This window comes from Abramis brama (genome assembly GCF_963993115.1).
Source record: "Abramis brama genome assembly, chromosome: 1".
Lineage (NCBI taxonomy): Eukaryota > Metazoa > Chordata > Actinopteri > Cypriniformes > Leuciscidae > Abramis > Abramis brama.
The window spans coordinates 42,123,219-42,145,504 of record NC_139963.1 but is presented as its reverse complement, the minus strand read 5'-3'; the positions used below and the strand labels follow the sequence as shown (position 1 = coordinate 42,145,504).

The 22,286-nt window shown below is 39.5% G+C and overlaps 1 protein-coding gene across 43 annotated transcripts in view; it reads right to left on the bottom strand.

Moving 5' to 3' along the window:
• Nucleotides 1-22,286, bottom strand: part of nfixb (nuclear factor I/Xb) — a 171,966-nt gene that overhangs the window by 89,037 nt on the left and 60,643 nt on the right. For 36 of the 43 annotated variants that reach the window (XM_084128571.1, XM_084128574.1, XM_084128582.1 and 33 more), the window contains one exon: nt 15,592-16,123. In XM_084128571.1, coding sequence (XP_083984697.1) covers nt 15,592-16,123 — 532 coding nt within the window. Of the gene's footprint in view, nt 1-15,591; nt 16,124-16,791; nt 17,022-17,058; nt 17,860-22,286 lie in introns of those variants that run through there. The other 7 variants (XM_084128609.1, XM_084128610.1, XM_084128607.1 and 4 more) reach the window with 6 other exon arrangements.

Below are 22,286 nucleotides of genomic sequence, written 5' to 3'. Positions count from 1 at the left end.
TTAATTTGACATCATAACGGTTTTATTTTACTCTGAATGTTCTGAGTTTTAGAAAACACACAGAGTTGATCAAAGCCACAGACTCACAAAACACAGTTCGAAAGTCTCTAGCAGAGAACCAGTTTATCGGTTAATGATGGCGAAGGGAAATAACGTACAAATCAAACCCAGACAATGTAAAATGTAAAATCATTTGCAAGCTTAGCGAGTGAAATATCACCCAAAAATGAAACTGTCATTCACAGAAATGTAAAAGCCATCCATCCATTCATCTATCCATCTATCTCTATCCTCTCTGAAAAAACACAATTGATTCTACTGTTTTTATAGTGTTGGTCAGCAACAGAAATAAATTTCTAGTGTTTAATAAACAAGCGCAAGGATGTAAATCAGGAAAGGAAAACACAGCGCCTGGCAGTGGCGTTCACTTTCCCATGATCAGCTCGACGAGAGCCTTAAGACGAAATATACAACACATTAGGCCACGGGGTCACGCGGCCATGACATCATCTGAACACAAACACAGCCTGTGTCGGTCGCAGTCACCGCCGAGTACAAAGCCTGAGGCGACACTCGTGTTTCGATGAGAACCTGCGTGTGTGTAACAGCAGAACAGTTTTACTCATATAAAAGTCACTAACATTCTTTCATTTCAACACCCTGGTGGAGAGAGAGAGAGAGAGAGAGAGAGAGAGAGAGAGAGAGAGTGAGTCGGAGGAGGAGGACAGTGAAAGTGCTTGTAAAAGAGAATAATGAGTGGTCTCTGTACCACCCTTTGACCACATGAAAGCTGTACTAATGACAAGGCTTGGAGGAGCACAAGTGTGTGTTTCTGCCTGCATGCATCTGTGTGTGTGTGTTAAATGCAGTCCGAAAGTATCATGTCTAGATGTGTCAATGCGTCAAAGGTCAGAAACATACTCTATGCAAGAACAAAACACATAGACACTTGTAGTCATGCAGCTCGTTGTACATGCATAAAGTCACCATGAAATCCAAAAAAAAATTATGGAATAGTGCATGATTTCTTTTAAATTATATATATGTGCATGTCATTATTTTTGTTAATTCATGTGCCCTCATACTCTTTGACCAAAATAACTTCCCCTCCCTCTAACATCTCTTCTCTGATGATGTGTTTACTGGCGTGAGGGCGGGGCAACCTGTCACTCACATGAGATCCACCAATAGCAAACCACAACCATCCAATCAATTCCACATAAACAAAATCAAGTCCTGCTCTCAATTTTCCTGTTCGAGAAGCCGTTTCACTTGGATATACACCACAATAGGGAAAAAAAAGACTAAAAAATATCTTCTTTTGTGCTCTGCAGAAGACAGATGAGTAAATGATGACAGAATTTTCATTTTTGGGTGAACTTTCCCTTTAAAGTGTGTGGAGAAGATACTCTTTCTTAAAGAGAACACACTAGTCCATGAACAGATGTCTTCCTAAAAAAATGTCACCATGGCCATGGCCACATCCGCTGCAGCTGACCTCTAAATGCGTATATGCACATCTGTGTGTGTGTGTGTGTGTGAGCATTCAAATACAGCCTGGGTGGAGACGGCCAAGTCAAGCAGAGGAGAAACCCTGAAGAGAGTGAATTTCAAACGAAAGTGTGCGTTTAATCTGGCCTGCTCAAGGTGAGATTCAGCAGCTTTGTCTCGATATGATGAACTGCATGTGTAGGACACGAGTGTTTACTGAGCAAACCACAGAGAGCAGGAGAGTACAGGAGCGAAATCCTGCTCTCTCTCACAAACACCTTGTGAAAGAACGCAACCACAAAGAGCCTCTGTGTTGCCGAGCGTTTCGAGCGGAGGTCTAACCAGGACAACTCCTCAGAGGGAGCTGAAAATGAGCGGAAAGAGAGGGAGAGCGCGCAAGCGAACGAGGGAGAAAAAGAGAGGCAAAGTGGGAGAAATGCACTGGTAAATGTGAGAAAGAGAGAGCAAATGAGGTTCGGAAACCGTAACAGTGATTCGATAACCGGAAAAACGCGTAATTTGAGACTGTTTGTGTTGCATTTGCTTATCAAATTACATTAAAGGAGGGAAAAGAGACAGAGAGGCAGACTTTGCTTGAGTTACTTTGGTTTTGTGTGTCACCTGTGGGTAAATTAGAGGTTTTCCCCCCCTCAAAAATGAATGCAAGTAGACCACAACGCGAGCGACTGAACAAAAGCTTCTTTATTTTCTCAAACTGTAACTGTGAGAACATTTCTGCAACATTAAACTGTGTCCTATCACAAGTCAGCATCAACCATGATGTCACAGCTTATATAAAGGCAAATTCTGTGGCTGCGTTGGCTAAATAATCACAGACCAGCAGCGGTACGAGGCGCTTCACAGCTGCTTTTAGGACGACAGAGAAATCTGACCACAATAAGAATCGGCAATGAGCTTGACGTTCACATCACTGATGCCTAAATTCACTTGTAGCATTTAAACTGTTGCACATTAACAAGTTAAATAAATAGTTTGTATGCAGCGGATTTAGACATCACATTATAAATGTGCAGTATGAAATATGGATCAGCTGACATAAGAAAGAAAAGGTAATGGAAACATTTCCACCTCACAGTAAAACATTAAAAATGATAATTGTGAGTAAAATGTAAAATAAGAAATTTGTGACAAAGCCACACTTTATGATATAAAGAAGCAATATCAAGATAAATAGTTGTAAAGTCGCAATTGCAAGATATAAACCTTTTTATTTTATCTTTGCATATGCGTTTTAAAATAAGACAAAAAATTAGGCTATATATCAATAAAGACCGATAAAATCAATAAAGAATTTATATATTAAAATATTTATTCTACAATGTACAAAAGTTTGGGGTTAGTAAGATTTTCTTCTACTTAGACTGCATTTACTTGATTAAAAAAAAATAGTAATCTTGTAAAACATTATTAGAATTTACACTATCTTTCTATTCTAATATTTAAAACGTATTTTATTCCTGTGATCAAAGCTGAATTTTCTTCAGTGAATGAGTGAACTCAGTGAACTGAGTCTTTTCTTCAGTGAACTCAGTGACTGATGCGTCACATGATCCTTCATAAATCATTCTAATATGATGAATTGATTCTCAAGAAACATTTCTGAAAATGTTGAAAACAGTTGTGCTGCTTCATATTTCTGAGGAAACTATGATATATTTTTTCATGATTTTTTGAAGAATAGAAAGTTCAAAAGAACAACATTTATTTGAAATAGAAATCTTTTGTAAATGTTTTTACTGACCCTACATTTTTGAACATTCATATTAAATTGAGTACCAATCATGATTCCCTATTAATAAAAAAATAAAACTTTAGGAACTACCCAGTAACCATCCACAAGCAAATAATTGTGTTCTGCACAAAACAATTGTAATGCAAAGTCACATTCAAAGAAAAACAGTAACTAATGAAACACAGGAAAAGTAAAACCTTTGGGTTTTCTTAATGGCTAAAACCACAGATTAAAATCTAACCACAAAAGTAGGCCAGAAAGAGATCTACTCTTTTCTCTCTCTCTCTCTCTCTCTCTCTCTCTCTCTCTCTGTGTCTGTGTGTCTGTGTGTGTGTGTGTGTGTGTGTGTGTGTGTGTGTGTGTGTGTGTGTGTGTGTGTGTGTGTGTGTGTGTGTACAACAGAATAAACAGCCTCACTTTATATCCCTAAATCTTCAATGACTTATTCTGCAAGGCTTGAATCAGTCTAACATTTAACGCTGAACAGACCTTGCTATAAAAAAGACTCTTGTAAGATTATATATGATGTATACAGCATGGACATTCCCAGAGCGTTACAACAACAGCAGATCATTTCACTAAAATAACACATCAGGCAGCCAAAAGTGTCATTTGTTTCATTGATTTATTTACAGCTATTGGCAGTACCGTGCTCTATAATCGTGATGTGTATCTTATCTGATATAAAAGAAGCTCTTAACAGAAAGTTCTGGAAAATCATTTCTGTATAATTGTGTCAATCATGCTAACGGCTGCATACCTCACAAACACATCATCAGATATTGCTCCTCCGCCCCCAACAAGTTACTGTAGATGAACTGTGAGCTTCATCTGAGTCGTTATATAATGGAAAGCATCATTTTCAATAAAAAAATACACTGATATTCAAAGAAATTAACATAACTGTAATTATTAGGCCATATGGACGGACCGATAGAACGACTGGATGGATAGAAGAACAGATGGATGCCGTCTGTCTGTCCATCCATCCGTCCATTCCATGATCATCCATCTGTCCATCCATCGTTCCATCCATCCAGTCGTTCGTTCCTTCCGTCCATCCATCCATCCAGTCGTTCGTTCCTTCCATCCATCCATCCATCCATCCATCCAGTCGTTCGTTCCTTCCGTCCATCCATCCATCCATCCAGTCGTTCGTTCCTTCCGTCCATCCATCGTTCCATCCATCCAGTCGTTCGTTCGTTCCGTCCATCCATCCATCTGTCCATCCATCCATCATCCATCCATCCATCCATCCATCCATCCAGTCATTCATTCCTTCCTTCCGTCCGTCCATCCATCCATCCATCCATCCATCATTCCATGCGTCCATCCATCCATCGTTCCATCAATCCATCCAGTTGTTCGTTCCTTCCATCCATCCATCCAGTCGTTCGTTCCTTCCGTCCGTCCATCCATCCATCCATCCATCGTTCCATCCATCCAGTCGTTCGTTCCTTCCGTCCATCCATCCATCCATCCAGTCATTCATTCCTTCCGTCCGTCCATCCATCCATCCATCATTCCATGCGTCCATCCATCCATCGTTCCATCAATCCATCCAGTCGTTCGTTCCTTCCATCCATCCATCCATCCATCGTTCCATCCATCCAGTCGTTCCTTCCTTCCGTCCATCCATCCATCTGTCCATCCATCTGTCCATCCATCTGTCCATCCATCTGTCCATCCATCCATCCATCCATCATTCCATGCGTCCATCCATCCATCGTTCCATCAATCCATCCATTGAATGGACGGACGGAAGGAATGACTGGATGGACGGAACGACTGGATGGAGTTTATAGGCCTTATGAACAGATCAAAAGATAAAACTATATAATGAAAGATAGAACAATAGACAGGTAATGGACAGATGGACAGAAAGACAGATAGATCCAATTGAGGCAAATCTTTTTTCTTTCTTTTTTTTTTGCCTAATACGATCTGCAACCAATGGTAGTAAGGTCAAACTTGCTGGTTTTGCTAGGATGTGATGTAAACAAAATGCTTTTGGGAAAAATTAAATTTATATTATAAAGTCAAGCTCTTCAATATGCCCTTGTTTCAAAAGGAAGTGCTTCAACACAGAAAAAATAAACTATTTTATATACATAGCAGCACTCTTGGAATGCTGCTTGGTCAATTAAATTAGAGAAACGTAACTAATTGTTGTATAATTATTTTCTTAGACTTTATAAGCATACGAGTTATTCTAAAATCTGAAATGAAGCCTGTATGTAGTGTCTGAAGGCAGCGGTGACAGATAAGCAGAAGGAGCTGTGGATTCAGATCCAGCCTGTCAGAAGCACTTGCACAACCACAATCAGAGCCGACCGGCCTGGACCGACAGCCAGGAAAGCCCCCGGTCTGAGGCCCGTCCTGGAGGTTCAGGGTCCCATCTGTGCTTGTGGAACACACAGACCCCCAGCATCAGGTGTGAAGAGGGGTTCAGCTGCTCTGGGACGTGTGTGTGTGGGATCTGTGATGGTTATGCCCATATGTGATATCTGCAGATGTCGTTTGTTGTGGCCTAGTCTCGCACTCTGACGCACATGTGCACATACAGTATACAGACACACACACACAGGCACCAACACGTTTTCTTGTATCTCTGGTTCAAGGAGTCACAGGGGATGATGTCGAATGAAGAGAAAAACAGATGAGAGGAGGAAAACAGAATGATAAAATGAAAGGGAACGTGCTTGTAAGGGAACACGTGTAGCTGCTTCACAATCTCAGGAGGACACGCTTAGGAGAACAAGGAACATCACGCACAACAGTCAAAGTGATTTTTCATTGAAATTTAAATATTTTCATTCATCTATATGTGGGTCATGTTAAAAGAATGGTCAAGTACAAGTTAATCTCCCTGGAAAATAATTTAACAATCAAAAATTGCATTTAAAAATGCACGAACTAGAGACAAACAACTAACTGTATCCGATTAGCGTAGCCTATATAAAGAAGTTCATCAACAAGATAATAACGAAACAACTATAAATAAAACACTGTTGATGAAAATATGGTAAGATTTTAAAGCACTAATAAGAAAAAATCTTGAAACAAAATGATTATCTCAAAAAAGCCAATCATAGTCAATTATGTGACTGAAGCACTTTGCTAGTGGGTTAATTACCCAAATTCATGTTATTCATGAGATTAAATCACATACACGCAACATAACTTCCATCTGCACAAAATTACATCATTGCACAATTAAACGTACATGCTAGTCAAGTCATGTCTGAAACATGTCTTTTTACTGGATTTTTTTTCTATTCTTTGCGGCCCAAAATGACTGAATTAACTAAAGTCCTGTGATATTTGCAGCATGTTAGTGTTGTTTTGTACTGAAAACCCACCAATAACCAGTAGGCCTATTAGTGACCGTAAGAGTAGCTTACTTACAACTACCTGTAATTTTTTTTGTCGATTGTGGTTCTGCTTTCCCACCTCAGGTTTTTCTCCAGAAAAAATTTAGGGAATAAGACAAAAGTGCAAGCTGCTGCAAATACGGCAGTGAATGGTTGAATTTGCATTCAACAGTCCTGCTAAAACAAAAACAATGGCAACTACAGGAGGAACTCTGAAGTGACGTAAGCCTGCCGTCATTTAAGCATGACATTCAACAATGTCAGCAACTGGAGGATAAAGGATGCCGTGATCATGGCTGTGTTTTTGTTGTGTGTTGTGGGTTTCGTGATAATGGCGATGGAATTTAGACGTATAATTTATGTGATTGAAAAAGCAAAAAGGACGAATACGACAACTCACAGTGCTACATATCGTCAAGGCTGAGAAAAGAACAACACAGCAGGCAATGGAGGACGAAAATCTCCGGCTTTCAGTGTTTTCACTGGGGGGGGGCGCTATTACACATCTTCTGAAAGAGTCCAGAATCTCCTGATCAAAACACAGGCGAAGAAAAAGCAGAAACAAGCGATATCATATGTAATCATATGTAAAATAACGCGATCATCAACATTAAACAGCATATAAATCAAAACTGCCTAACGTTACTGAATGAAATGTCGACCCAGGACGAGCTACAGGACTGTGCAAGCATTAGGGGTGTTGATGGACTAGATCAACTCCATCTATGTTTTGATCATCGTTCTGAATCCCATCTGGACATAGTCTTTGAAAAAAAACTTGTTTTTCTCAGCTTTTGCTCAAAATGCTGCTTTTTTATGAAACTTACCCACATTCAAATGTTGACATCACATCACTGGTAGTTCATATTGGGCTAGATTAGACCCTACTCTGAAGTAAGAGATGATTTAATCCTCCCAACAGGCTTTCCTATGGCTAAAATTCTCTGTTCCTGCAGTGAGAACACGGAGAAAAGCAGATGTTCACGCCAATAGTTATAGGAACTATGAAAATGTTCCTCCGGTGCGAAAGCTTGAGAGAAACCTCTTTTGGAAGCTTTATTTTTAAGAGTATATCATCAGATTTGAGACGTTTTTTTGTTTTCATTATTCTTATTTTTTTTAGGTACTTTTTTAGTGTGCTTTTTTTTTTAAAAGCACACCATCCACAGAGCAGCGTGAACATTCTGCCCAACATCCCATTTTGTGTTTCACGGAAGAAAGAAAATAATATGTGGCGATTTGGGTGAATAATTCCTTTAATGTACCTTATGATGTATTTAAAATCTCCTCCCGAGAGAGAGAGAGAGACAGAGAGAGAGTGAATGGGGCATTATCATCAGAGAAGGTAAGGTTCAGAGGTTCAGGACTGCACTGTAATTAAAGCGGCTCTATAAAATTAGACTAAATGAGAGCAAGAGACTACAATAAATCTGCTCTAATCACTGCACCTGCACTGGCCGTCCTCTGTGTGTGTGTGTGTGTGTGTGTGTGTGTGTGTGTGTGTGTGTGTGTGTGTGTGCGTGTGCGTGTGCGTGTGCGTGAGAGAGAGAGAGAGAGAGAGAGAGAGAGAGAGAGAGAGAGAGAGAGAGAGAGAGAGAGGCAAAGACTGGAACGGCAAGAAGTATCAGGATAAACAGGGGTCTGTACAGGTTGTGGATGATGCAAGGGATTATGGGACGGAGGCATTCCCAATGGAAACATACCACAACACAAACACAAAGTTTAGTACTTGGTGTTCTGAGTTACTTCAAATCACTTAACCTCTATGTAACAGTACTAGTGATGCTTGACTCGGTAAACACCACTAACCAGCACTGGCTCTTTCCTTTGCATATATTTTAGCGCTCCCTCAGCAAAGTTAATTACATGCACAATGAATTCAAATTTGGAGGAAAATGATTTTATTAGTTACATGAATACCTCATAAATCCGACGGAATAAAGCTGCCTTTGTGTGTGTTGACAAAAGCCTCTGCATCAAAGCCCGGACTAATAGGTCATAACATGATAAGTGGAACAGGAAGAGAAATTCACAGCCGCTCTCTGTCTTTCGCGCTCTCTCTCTCTCTCTCTCTCTTTGCTCAGCTGTGGAGAGACGTGGCCGCTTAATTTATTTATTCCATTCCCATTAATTAGAACGTTTGCACTGACAAAACAGGCAAAAGGAGGCATTAGCACCTAGTTTACACTCCGCGCCCCTGAGCTGCCCTGATGCGTTTTTTTCTCTCTCGCTCGTGTGCACTCACACACACACACACACACACACACACACACACACACACACACACACACACACACAGAGAAGCATGTGCTTTCACACAGATGAAAACCTGCTCACGCACTGACTCCAAGCAAACATCCATGCATTAGCATTCACTCTTCACATACAGCGCCACGCAGCCCTGAAGCATCGTGAGAAGTTTCTGAAACATTCACAAATTTGTTCAGTTGTGGATGTTACTACAATAAAAATATGGTAACCTTAACCACCAGTCATAAAAACTGACTGACTAAAACAATTTGGAAATTTATATATATACAGTTTTTGAAAGTAGTATCTTATTCTCACCAAGGCTGCATTTATTTGATCAAAAATACAGTAAAAACTGTAATATTGTGAAATATTATAATATTACAATTTTTAATAACTATGCGAATCTATTTTAAAATGTAATTTATTCCTGTGATCAAAGCTGAATTTTCAGCATCATTACTCCAGTCTTCAGTGTCACATGATCCTTCAGAAATCATTCTAATATGATGATTTGATACTCAATAAACATTTCTGATTAGTATCAATATTGTAAAAAACTACCATTTAAAAGTTTGGTTTAAGTAAGTTTTAATTTTTAGTTTTTTGTTTTAATTTTTACTTGTACATAAAATGGTACTGAACCATGGTACTTTTTCAAATATACCAAGGTAATTTTCTGTTAGTATTCATCAGAAAATAACTATAAATAAATAAAGATACTTTATTATTATGGCACTATGTTGTGACAAATGCAAGTCTGTTGAAAAAAAACAACAACAACAACATGGTAGTACCACGGTACTTTTTGTTAAGTTACTATGGTAAATGTTGGTAAGGAAAATAAATGTACAGTTCACAATGTTCAAAAACACCATGATAGGACCAAATTTATGTAAGAGTAAAAAGTACTATGGTACACTTGGACAGAAGTTCTAAATGGGAAAAAAAAATACCATGGTCATTTTTTGTTAGTGTAATAAATGTTTTGTAATGGAATAAACAAACTTATGTGTAAAATATTTACTCTATCACCATGGTACCATGTAAAAAAAAAAAAACATGGTAGTGTAATACAATTGTTGTTTTTGTTAGTACGTCATGGAAATCTTTGTAAGAGAAATACAAATCAGCAAGTCATAAATTTACTGTATTATAATGGTACGATGTTGTCATGCATTGGTAAAAGTGACTAAATATATATATGCAAAAAACATGGAACTACTAATGTAAGGTACTTTTTTGTTAGTTTAACGTAATATTTAAGGTAAAAACAAACCAGAGGGACAAATATTTACTATATCACCATGGTGTGTGAAATAAAACATGGTGGTTGTATTCGTATAAAATGGTAATTTTGTAAGGGGAAATACAAATTAGCAGGTATTACTATGGTAAAACACACACACACACACACACACACACACTAAATTTCTCTAAGGGACAAAGCTGCGGCACTAAAAATCTGTACCATTGCATTACCATCTGATACCATCACTGTATAGGTCATAGTTCTGCCACAGTACCATTTGATATAGCATGGTCAATTTCTGCATAAGGTACCATGCTGAATTTTTTTTTTTCATAAGGGCAGTTTGTGTGCGTCTACTGTTGCGGTGAAGAAACGGCCCCGTGGACACGACCAAGCGGCGGTCTGGTTAGCGCGGCGCGGGCTTCATCCCTCTCTCTCTCTCTGTCCGTCTCGGCGGTGAACAAAAGGCGGATTCTGAGAGCGGCAGGAGGACCCCTGAGGAGAAGAAAGACCCTGCACTCCAGCGCTGTGCTGAATGAGGTCTTTTCACCAGAGTCCTGTGCTGTTTACTCTACTTCAATAATAGCCCTCATTTTCCAATCATTATTCGCTCAGTCTGACTGCCGCTATTAGCCTGTCCGCCGTGTCACTCATAGCATGCCGTACACACCCATATATAAACAACGCCAGTGCGCAAATACACGGCATTCCTATAAGGGCTTATGTCAAACTCTGTGACTCTCATCTGGTAAAACCCGCTTGTCAAAAGTGTCATGCACTCATGCCAGCTTCAGCCGGTTCCACTGACACACTTTAGAAGTTTAAACACACTTTAATTCGGCTGGCGACAGTTTGACCGTTCGGGGTGACGCGTGAAGGGTTATTTGGGTGTAAAAATACATGTACTTAAACACGATTAGCCGGATGATCTATCGAACCAGTCTTTTTTTTTCTCACGTCTAACATCCCAGACAGACGCCCGGCAGCCAAAGTCAGCGCTGCCAAACTCTCCATTTTGATTTGGAACACGGCTATCGCGGCGTATGGGATCGTTCGCCGCGGCCAATTCCTGAATCATTAAAAAAAAAGAAAAAGAGAAATGCTTCAAAAAAAAAAAAAAAAAAAGAGCCCTGAAATACATGCGAAAGAAAGACGTATTTCTATACGGAATTGCGTAGAGGCTTGTTTTTCCCGTTGGCGTCGTGACGGAGGTGTTGAGATGGCGAGAGGGGAAAAGCAGAGGATAGGGCCTGAAAAAGCGGGTTAAATGGAAGGAGAGGCTGGGAAAGAGAGAGGGATGTTGGCAGAGCGTGTGGCGTGATTTGAAAAGCTGAGATCCGTGCGGCAGTGCCAAACACACACACCAGCCGAAGTTCCCTTCGCAGACCGGCTTTTGTTTCCATCTTGGCATTTTACACCGTCTTTATTCTCTGCCCGCTGTTCTATTGTCCGTTTTAACAAATGCTACAATGCAAATAGTTATATTAACAATAATTAATGGTTGATAAGGAGGAGGATTCATTTTGGTGTAGTTATTGTTGAAATTATTTCTTTTAAATTGCCAGAGAATATTAAAATCTCTGGTTAACAGCGTTTTCTTGTTCCTCGTGTTTGCTTGTATGTTTGTGTGTCCAGTATATGGTTTTAAATCTTTGCAAGATTTATTGGCCCGTTTCATCCAAACGAAAGGCCGTAAAGAAAAGCAGTGCGAGCCAAAGTCAATCCTTCTCCTCCTCCGACATTTCTCCCGTTTTCCATTTCAGCTGCGCCGTTTGTTCTCATCTAAAGATTTCTTCTGAATTCTGCTGTTTCTGACTTTCTCTCCTGGTGATGAGATCACGAGTGTTAAAACAGAGGAAAAACAACTCAACTACAACACACACACACGTTGGGTTTTCATGTTTTATGTCGATTTTTATACTGTACATTCTATCCCCTAACCCTTCTGCACTTTTATGCTTTCAAAACAATATCATCATGAGATATGATTATATGATTTGTAAGCTGTTTTCCTCATGGGGACCAAAAATTGGTTTTACTATCCATGTGAGACAAAATGTAGGGAACATAGGTAATACCTGAACTACAAACACACACACTACCTTTCTCATGCTTTTTTTTTTCATCCTATTTACATCAAATTAATAAAAAAAATGATATCATCTGAAATGCTGTGTTTTCCACACACATAATTGCTGAGTCAACTATTGTAAAAATCTTTAAAGAAATTATTATTTGTATATTTTACCTACACACAAAAATAAAGCAAAGATAATTATATGATATGCAAAAAAAGTATTTAAAAAAAATAACGTATTACAAACACACCAATAGAATACTCTAGAATGTCATTTAAATGATGTTTCATGCCTTTTTGCTTTCTATTTTATTATAACGGATTTAAAAATGTATAAATTTGCTGAAAAAAATGGAAGATTTGAAAAAAAAAAATCATTAGACTCATGAATACATTTATTCAAAAAACATAAAAAATAGTATTAACAAATAAAAAATATTAAAAGTTATTAAATGTTTAGAATAAAAATGTTATATTTGATATTATGAAAATTACAATAATGTTTTTTTCCTGCCAGCACTAAAGTAAATATTTTAGCACTTTCTCCATTTTCTAGTACCCCAACAAATTAGTTATAACATACAGATTAAAAATAAATAAATTCTGATGACATAAAAAAAACAGCAAAATCCAAATGGAATATTTTTCCAGCACCTGTAATTAAACAAACTCTCTCTCACAAACACAATAAACACAGGAAAACCAGCTTCCAGAATGTGACCCAACTAACTCAATCACACTGCTAAAAAAAGACTCCAAATTATATCTAGGTCCAAATCAAATGTAAAGGTGAGTAAAGTGTCATGTCAGTGGTCAGTGCGGGTGACTGTCTGCTGTCGGTCTGGTTTACGGGCCTCAAAGCCTGGAGCAGCGGGAATCTGTTCCACAACACCTTCTTTACCAGCCAAGAAGAAACACAGCTGCCCAAAGGTCTGACGGCAACCAATCTCACTGAAGAGATGCCCAAACCGTCGCAAAAAAACTGATAAATGTAACTATTCATTTAAACACTGTCAGCAGTCTTTATTTTTAAGCTCCCGCTAGAATCGCAACACCTCTCTGATATCTCTAACACCTCTGAAAGCTGTGGAAACGATCCTGAATGGATGATTCGCTGTGAAACAAGCGATTTAACGCTTGACCGCACTTTAAGAGCCTATTGTCATTCGACTATATACATCCATTTCCTTTTCTGAAAGGAAAAGGCCAGCATTAGTTCCCCTCCTTTCAGCGTGCACGGCTCTCTCTCTCGTCTTTACAACCCAGCTCTGTATAGCCGCCGTCTGACTCCAGAACTTGGCTTGTCTGAGCTGGACACAGCTCGATTAGAGATGAGAGCAGGCACATGTTTTTATCATGACTGCGCGATAATGGAAGCCGCATGACGTGGTGAGCTCCAGCGATGACTAACCCGAGAGAAAGCATCCATCATTGTGACAAACGCAAGAAAAACACAAACTTTTTTTTTCTTTTTTTTTTTGGGAGCGGCGCGAGACAGTCGATCTGAGATGCTCGTCAACAACTCCCATTAATCATCATCATTAATACAACGGGCGCACGACCAGAAGACTGAGCGTAATTACGCCATCCTGCTCCTAGGTATTTAACCAGCGCGTTTCTGCAGAGTTTAACGTCATTAAAACGCTCCCGAAGGGCGATACGACACGCATCTCCTCAATAAACCACCAAACGGCCGCTTGTCCAGCATGTGCTGGCGAAACAGAACCTGAAGTGTAAATTATACACAAATCGTGCTTTATAACACCTGACCTACAGTGCGCAAACATCACAGTACGTGTTGTTGTTCGAATGCCGGGGCCGAAATGTAAACGCTGATTTTTAGAGACAGCAAAAGCAGAAGTGATCTAAACCAGGCCTGGTTTTTTGGCAGGCGCTCCCACAGCTTGCTCTAGCCGTTTTAAACTGCAGTTGAAAAATACACGCAAGTGTTTGCTTTGAGTGTAATCTTTAGAAAATACAGACTTCGTGAAACAGGGTCTGTCGGCGTTTAAGGAGAGTGAACAAACGGTGCAGTTATGTTGCATCAGTGTGGATGTGGCAAAGCGGATGTGGCCGGAACAATGAGCCATCGGCCCGTTTTAATAGCGTCCGGATTAAGGCAGGAGATTGGGCCGGGTCAGCAGGAGATAATCTGAGTCCTGGCATTCCGTTAAACAGGAAAAGAACGGCATGGTGAACCGGCTAACTGACGCTCAGTTCCACGCGGTGCAAAAGGGAAACTCGGCATGGGCAACAAAATCTCTCTCAGCGCCCCTGCCAACAAACAGAATTATGGCTCTGTGTCACAACAAAGGAGAAAAACCATCGTCAAACGTTGCCTGTTCATATACTCTGAGTGCACAGATAATAGCTAAACATCTGAGCTGTCTGCAAATAGCTGCGGATATAATATTGTGCTGTTTGCGAGTGTCTATTTCTGTTTTTTTCCCCCAGGAACTGCCACCAATATGGTGACCAACATATAGTCCATCTGACAAATAAATACTTGGAAAATGCAACAAAACCACAACCACAACCCTAACCCTAATCAAATACATACCTACATAAATAAATAATTAGATAAATGCATTTAAATAGAAAAATAAATACATTAGTAAATAATTAAATAATTAAAACAAAATGCATTAAATTAAACAATAATTGTGTTATTAGTCTTGGTCATTATATTGTTTATTATTATAAAAATATTGGCAAAGGCATTCTTCCTGAAAACCTGGAAATATATCCTAATTTAAAAATAAAATAAAAATTCATGAAGTTTAATGAATATAATTTGATTGTTTCCAATTTTAATGCCAATGGTCTGATTTCAATATCTAATTTTCACATTTCTTTCAATCCTGAGCAAAATATATAAAAATAAATGATTCAATTAATTAATAAAATGCATAAATTGAGACTGAATAAAACGTAAATTGAAAGTAAATGTGTCTATGAGAATGTGATCATTATGATTATAGGTGTGTGTTTAAGGACAGTTGTGTAACTGACCTGTGTGTGTGTGTGTGTGTGTAGCCTTCACACCAGCTGGGAGAAGGCCAGCTGCCACTGCCACGATACACAATCTGACATTTAAACACACACACACTCAGACACATAAGCACTACTATCAGAGACATGGTTGCACTATGTTACACACTGCAACATACATGACCTGTAAACCAGTTCACACACACACAAAGTCAAGCAAAAAGTCATAATTTTCACACTTTCACAGAAATGATCAGAACACCAAGCTAAAAACACAAAGAAATAAACACAACAAAGGCTGTTATTTGCATACATTTGCATTGGAGTGTGTTTTTGGATCGCAGCCCGGAGCGGATCTGGACCGTGTGTTTCCTGAACCGGGTTACGCGGCGGCGGGACTCACCTGGCGAGTGGACGAAGTAGGCCAGATACAGGTCCAGCTCTTTGACGGACACCCCGATGTGGTGCGGCTGCACGCAGAGGCCGTGGTTTGAGCACTGCGGGGACTTGACCAGCCTCTCTCCATCCGTGCTCTCCAGCGGGCTCCCCTTGAACAGGATAACCATCACCAGGTCCAGGCGCCAGACCTTGTCCGCTTGCCGCAGGCAGTCGATGCGCCGGATCTTGCCCTTCTGGTCGGGGTTGGACAGCACGCAGCACGGCGGCTTCTTCCCCGTGATGGTGAGCACAAAGTCCTCGCGAAACTCCGGGCGGATGTCTTTGCGGAGCTTGGCGAGCAGACGGGACGCCCACTTCTGCTTGATCTCGGGCTTCTCGCCCAGGAGTTCGTCTTTGACGGCGCGCTCCTCGTCCTTCGTCATGCGTTTCTCGTGCTTCTTGAAGTACTTGCGCTTGCGGGCCTGGAGGTTGAACCAGGTGTAGGAGAACGCGCGGACGTGTGGCAGCAAAGCCTCGATGAAGGGATGAAATTCATCCTGGTGGACGACAACAACAAAAAAACAGAGAGAGGGATTTCAGAGCTCAAGCAAATGAGAAGATATTTGAGAACTTTGGAAAACAGTGCATTGCATGCAACTATATTTATTTTAGTCTTGCTTTTCCAGTAAAAACATTCAAACATCCTAAAAAAGAAAATAGTTCAAATACTACAGAATGCATCCTGAATTACTGTAGGTTTGATTGAACAAGTTTTCAGTTTTAAGCATAAAGCTCACAAATTTGAGAGATTAAAATACATTTACGTAAAGTAAGCTTAATTCAGGATATTTTCTTATCCTAATCAATTTTGTTCCTCAAGTACATTTATCCCGTTTTTTACATTTTACATTTATAAAAATAAAAAATACAGATTGAGAAAATGATTTTTGCAGTGTAGAAATCAATTTAGTCCATTACAAGGATTAACTTTCAATTGAAAACTCTCCTCACAGAAGCATGCATCAAAATCCCCATAAGCTCAGACACAATTACTCTAAATGAATAAAATACTTTAGTAAATTGCAAAGTAAAACATTGCAGAGGCAGTGCAGGAATTCCAGGGCTCTGCGATTCACAGAAAGCAGCTTCTTTAGCTCAAGACAGGCCAAGAAAAGCTTGGCGATCCCCACGGCAACGGAAGACTCATTCAGCTCTCCAATAATACCTTCACCACACAACGTTCAGTGACAAAGCCTAAACCGCGCCACGGTGCCCCAGTGCCAGGCCCGCCGTGCCCCAGACCCTCTCCGCCAACTCTCGCCACAACAAGACCGCGGTTAAACTGCGTCCCTTCAAGACCTGCCATCAAAAGCTCTCTGCGGGCTGCTGTGCTGCAGAAATCCAGGCATGTTCACATTCCCACAATCGAGATAGCACCATGAAAAGCACACTGCAGACAGGAGCAGAAAGAGAGAGAAAGGCTGGTAGTTACCATTTTGCACTCTCATCATAAATTTGGCACGCCGTTCAGGATAGAAAAAAAAAATTCCACCCGCACCAGTTCTTTGCCACTCACGCCGAAACAACAACTGCTGGCTTGGCAGCGATGAAGAATTGGCGACAAAAAAAAAACTTGGGGGAAGAAAGGAAAGAAGACTGGAGATGCTCCAATTGCCGGCGGAAAGAAGTTAATTTTCAAGATCAGGAAATTTTGCTTTGCTTTTGCCGCAAACGGTTCCAGGTAAAATTACAAGATAAAAAAATAAAAAAAATTAAGAAGGAAAAAAAAAAAGAAAAAATTTGGAAAAAAATTAAGGTGTGTGTGCACCAGAAAAAAGAAAATAGAACTAGAAAGGCAGCAGCGCTCAAAATAAATGCTTTTGCTTTCCAAATTATTTTTTTTTAAAAATCTAAACAATGCCGGAAAAAAAAAAATCCTTGGCAAAGACCAATGAGTGTTTTCTTAGATCTTTGGATCCGGCAGAAAACTCAGAGCCCGGCGCACACACACAACGCAGGCACACACGCGCACATGCATGCACGAAGGGGGGTGGGGGGAGTTAGCTGGCTAATGCAAAGAACAGAATACAGGCAGGAAAAAAAAGAGAACCGAATCAATGTTGGACGAGCTCGCAGGACCGCTGGCAAACCCAAGTGCTGCTGCTTTTTTTACTCCTTTTCTCTCCAACTCTCTCTCTCTCTCTCTCTCTCTCTCTCTCTCTCTCTCTCCCTCCCTCGATCGCTCTCTCTTCCTCTCCGCGTTCTTTCCTTAACCATTGCCTGAGTCTTTGCCAACATGAGTATAGGGCCCACCTATTTGGCAACAAGATGCCTGTAGCTCAGCCAATACGTTAGCTTGAAGAGCTGAAAGGGAGGGGAAAGAGAGAAGGAGGGGGGTTGGTGGCAGAACGAGAGAGAGAGAGAGAGAGAGAGAGGGAGACAGCGAGTGAGAGAGCAAGAGCACCCAGTCCAGTCCGATGGTGCACAATTTGCCAGTTTGACAAGTTCCGATCCACCACCGAGGCAAAGTTCAGCATCCCATCAAGCTTGTCATGGCAACTGTGTTGTTAAGTCTGGGTTGCGTTGACCGACGCTGTGGCTCCACCAGACCCTCCCCTCCACCTCCCCTCTCCCCGGCTTGCGTAATGCCACCTTGGCACGGGCTGATGGGAGAAAGCGCTCCGAAAACTCCCAGCAGACCCTGCAGCCGGCAGCTGCTTGTGGATTTAGCGGCCGAGACAAAGACGAAAGCGACCGCGCACCCCGCGCTCCCCATGCGCATCTCTAATTTAAAACAAACATATGCTGTGTTTGTCTGCGAAAACACCCAACACAAAGGAGCGCAATGAAGCATATCTGACTTAGTTGCTCAAAAAAACTTTGCAAAAGTTGTTCGGAGTGACGTTGAATAAATATTGAGTTTGCTGAAAAAAAAAAAAACTATTGTACCAGAAGTTGTGTCAGCTCTGAAATCTCCCATCAGCCATCTTCGTGAAGGTTTTAATGAGTATGACGAAAGATTCTATAAGATCCCTCCAAAGGGAAAAACGAGAACTTGTTTTGGTCACATCCGTGAGGTTTTCCCGCATACAATTCAAAGTTAATATGCATCAGAAATCTGCCAGTGAATGATCTAAAACGCTTTTCGACTGATTGATTTAACTGTGAGTGCAAATACTGTGTGTTTTTTTTTTCCCTGCACATGTAATCGTAAACTTCTATCTGAGTTTTGGGAATACTATCATCATGCAATCAAAAAGAATCTAAAACAACAGCTGCTTACAGCATAGAGCAGGAGATATTCAGATCTGAAACCTGAACGAGTCATAGACGGAGCTGCTGATCAATTCTTGTTGATGTTCTACAAACAGGCACAACAAAACAAAAAATCACTGAATGACTGCTTGGATGCTGTTCTTCCCACGAAAAAAAAAAAAAAAACAAGACAAGGAAATTGATTTGAAATGCTGGATTAGCAAACATATGCAAATATCTCTTAAATGAGAGACCAAGGAAGCCTCATTGGACGGATGTATGGTGATAACGCTCTCCCGTCGCAGTAAAACTCTTCATTAGTGTTTCCTCTTTCAAATCTGAGCCTACGTGTCAAAACCAACACCTGCTTGAGGTCTCTAATAAGATGCTAATTGAAGCACACAACCAGAGGAGAGCAGAATTTGTTTATGAATGCATTTGATTCAATAAAAGCAGCACCTTTATTTCAAACAATCCCTTCTCTGTTTGAAACACAGCCCTTAATGGCTTCCTACCAGTGCGGGTATGAGATAATTAGGTCCTGATCAACATGTGCATTTGAAAGTTCACTTGCCTAAAGCACAATCACTTGTTCTGTAGGATAGCAGCGTCCGAGAATAGGCATTTTACAAATCATGCTATTACTTTTTGAATAATACTTTATTTAATTACATTTTAATTAGTAGGCCTATTGATTTGTGTGTGTGTATATTATTGTTAAAAAATAAGTTATTTAAAATATTAAACTGTTAGGCCTATAGACAATTAAATAACAACTATAACAGTATAACAAACAGCTAGGGGTAGTAGGGACACTTTTTGCTTTTTATATCACTACGCAAAAACTAGATCCTTAAACGAAGTGATTTTTCACATGATATGTCCTTTGCTTGTGTACTAAAATATCATAAATCAATAATATCCACAAGTAGTTTATATTTTCCACATTTAGCTCATACACTTAAGGTGCAACCCACGCCAGTATGTTATTCCTGCCAAAAACATCAAGAAAAAAATCAAGGTCTTCATGGACACTCAAACATATCTATTATTGTCTTCAAATTTGCGAAGCGCCATGCAAGTGTTGAAAACAAAAACGTCCAAATATTCAGTTAATAGGCCAACTAGACAGTTAACGATAGGCTATTCGTTGCTTGTCAACCATAAACAGCTGACACAGTTATTAGGCTAATGAACTAGACTATTACTTGGCCTTAGATTTAGCCAATTGAACATTTTTGCATTTTATTTTTTGCTACAGTGCTGTAAATATAGATGGAAGATTCATAAACCGCTTTAGGCTAACTATTTTACTTCTGGGCCTGTCACCGCTTTCAATGAGATTTTCGAACATATAAAAAGATTTTTCATCAAAAATGTAACTAGCAAGCCAACTGAAAGGTTAAATATTTGAAGGGTTTAAATGTTTGAAGGGTTTTTTTTTTTTTTTTTCTTGTTTAATATTAACGGCAAAACATCATTATTCCCAACCCTGTGTCTGTCCTGTCACCAAATAAATGGCCTGGTTTCTTACCTAAGATCCCACCACAAGGCCTGTTGCTCATCAAAGAGGTAAGGAAAATCCTGAAATACCGTTCATGGGTTAGAAAATCAGCGTTTAACGTTTACTTGTTCTTAACGTTTGCCAAGTAACATCAGCGGCGCGTGATACGTGCGCATCACGTCCGCCATTTTGACCAAAAATTATGAGGAGCCCAAGATTTCTGCCAGCTCAATTAAAAATAATAGCTGTTATTTTTCCCTTTCGCCTGTTTCTTACAGTATTAATGCTTAAAAGAGAGAAGACATCATCTCTCAAGTGTGTGCCAGGCAGCAGTCGGATGGAAATGAACGAGCTGGAAAGAGTGTTTGGAGTCGCGCGCCAGAGAATCATTTGTGTTAGTTTGTCACTGACGGTAAAATCAATTAATAATAACAAAAACACACACAAGCACCTTCCAATCAATGCACGGGGAAAAAAACTGTTTGGCCAAAGAAAATTACTTGATCATCCAAGCACGCACAATTTGGAATAATGTAGGCTGGGCTATAGCCTACTACAAATTATTGGCATAGGCTATAGCCTAGGCTTAAAGCAAATACATTTTCCTGGCATCAAATTTTCAAAATTCATAATCAAGTAACAAAACGACATGCTGCGATATAGGAGAAACAAAGCAGTGACGGAAAGACTTTTTTTTGTAAGGCCTATCAAACTTTTCTTAGCCCTATCAAAAAATTTACCCACTCACATGATTAATCTTGTTATAAACTAAATTTTGTTTAGATATTTGAGCTATAGATAACAATAGAGGACTATAGCCTAGCCTACATTTAAACTGAGAACTTGCTGTCAAGTTGGCAAAGTTGCACTATAAAGGAAATGTGATCATTAGTTTTACAGAGCTGGCGCAACAATAAAGGGGGGGAAAAACATGAAAAACACTGGAAGCCTAAAATAAAAACACTCATTTTCAAGAATCCACAAAAGTTTCTCAGATATTTTTGACTGGCGATTCAATCAAACACGAGAACGCGCGCGGCCGCCTTTGGTAGTTGAATATTGATGATTTTCCCTTGTGAATCTTTTCGGATGCTTTCGGTTAAAGCACTTTAAATTATTATATTCGGTTACTGAATAGAACAATGTCGAATCCAGGCGCATTTTGTCGGGTTATTTAGAGGGGGGAAAGAGAACATAGCCTAATATTGAACAGGCTCCAGCACGAAAGACGAATTCAATTACAGTCCAGCGCTTTAAAAATAACTCCTGACAACTGCAGTGATTAGTCTAGCTTAAACAAGATATCATTATATTGATAAGAAACAGATTTAATCGAAATGTTAGATAGCAATATCGCGTAATATCAGATAAAATAATAAGATCATTTTCTGAGATACCCAAAACCAGAGGAATGAAACTCTCCGACTGTGATTTACTGAAACAGAAAACGAAATTAAAACACCCGTTAAAATTCATTTACCTCGCTTTTCAGTGCCAACAATGCAGCATTGATATTTATGGCAAATGCTTTTTAAAATATTGGATATTAAAAGCATGGTATTGTTTTATCATGAATAAATATAATTTTTAGAGACAGCTAGTGAAAAAAATATGTTATGGTGAAATGTTAGATTTAAAAACGTGAAATCCATTCAACTTCACTTTCTAAGAAATGTCAGAACCATCAATGCCTTTAAATACCTGGAAATGACCATGTCTTCTTGGAAATAGCCTATATTTACTCTAAAAAAGCTAATAATAGGCCTAATAATTATTATTATTCTTCCTCCTCTTATTATTATTATTATTATTATTATTATTATTAAATACCCAAGCTAAATGAGTAAAATTAGTCTGGAACCTGAAAGATCATACATCACAAATGAAAATGTTTTAGTCAAATGCAAAAGAAAAACATGAATTAAAATATTTGGAGAAGGTGGTATATTTATTCAGTCTAT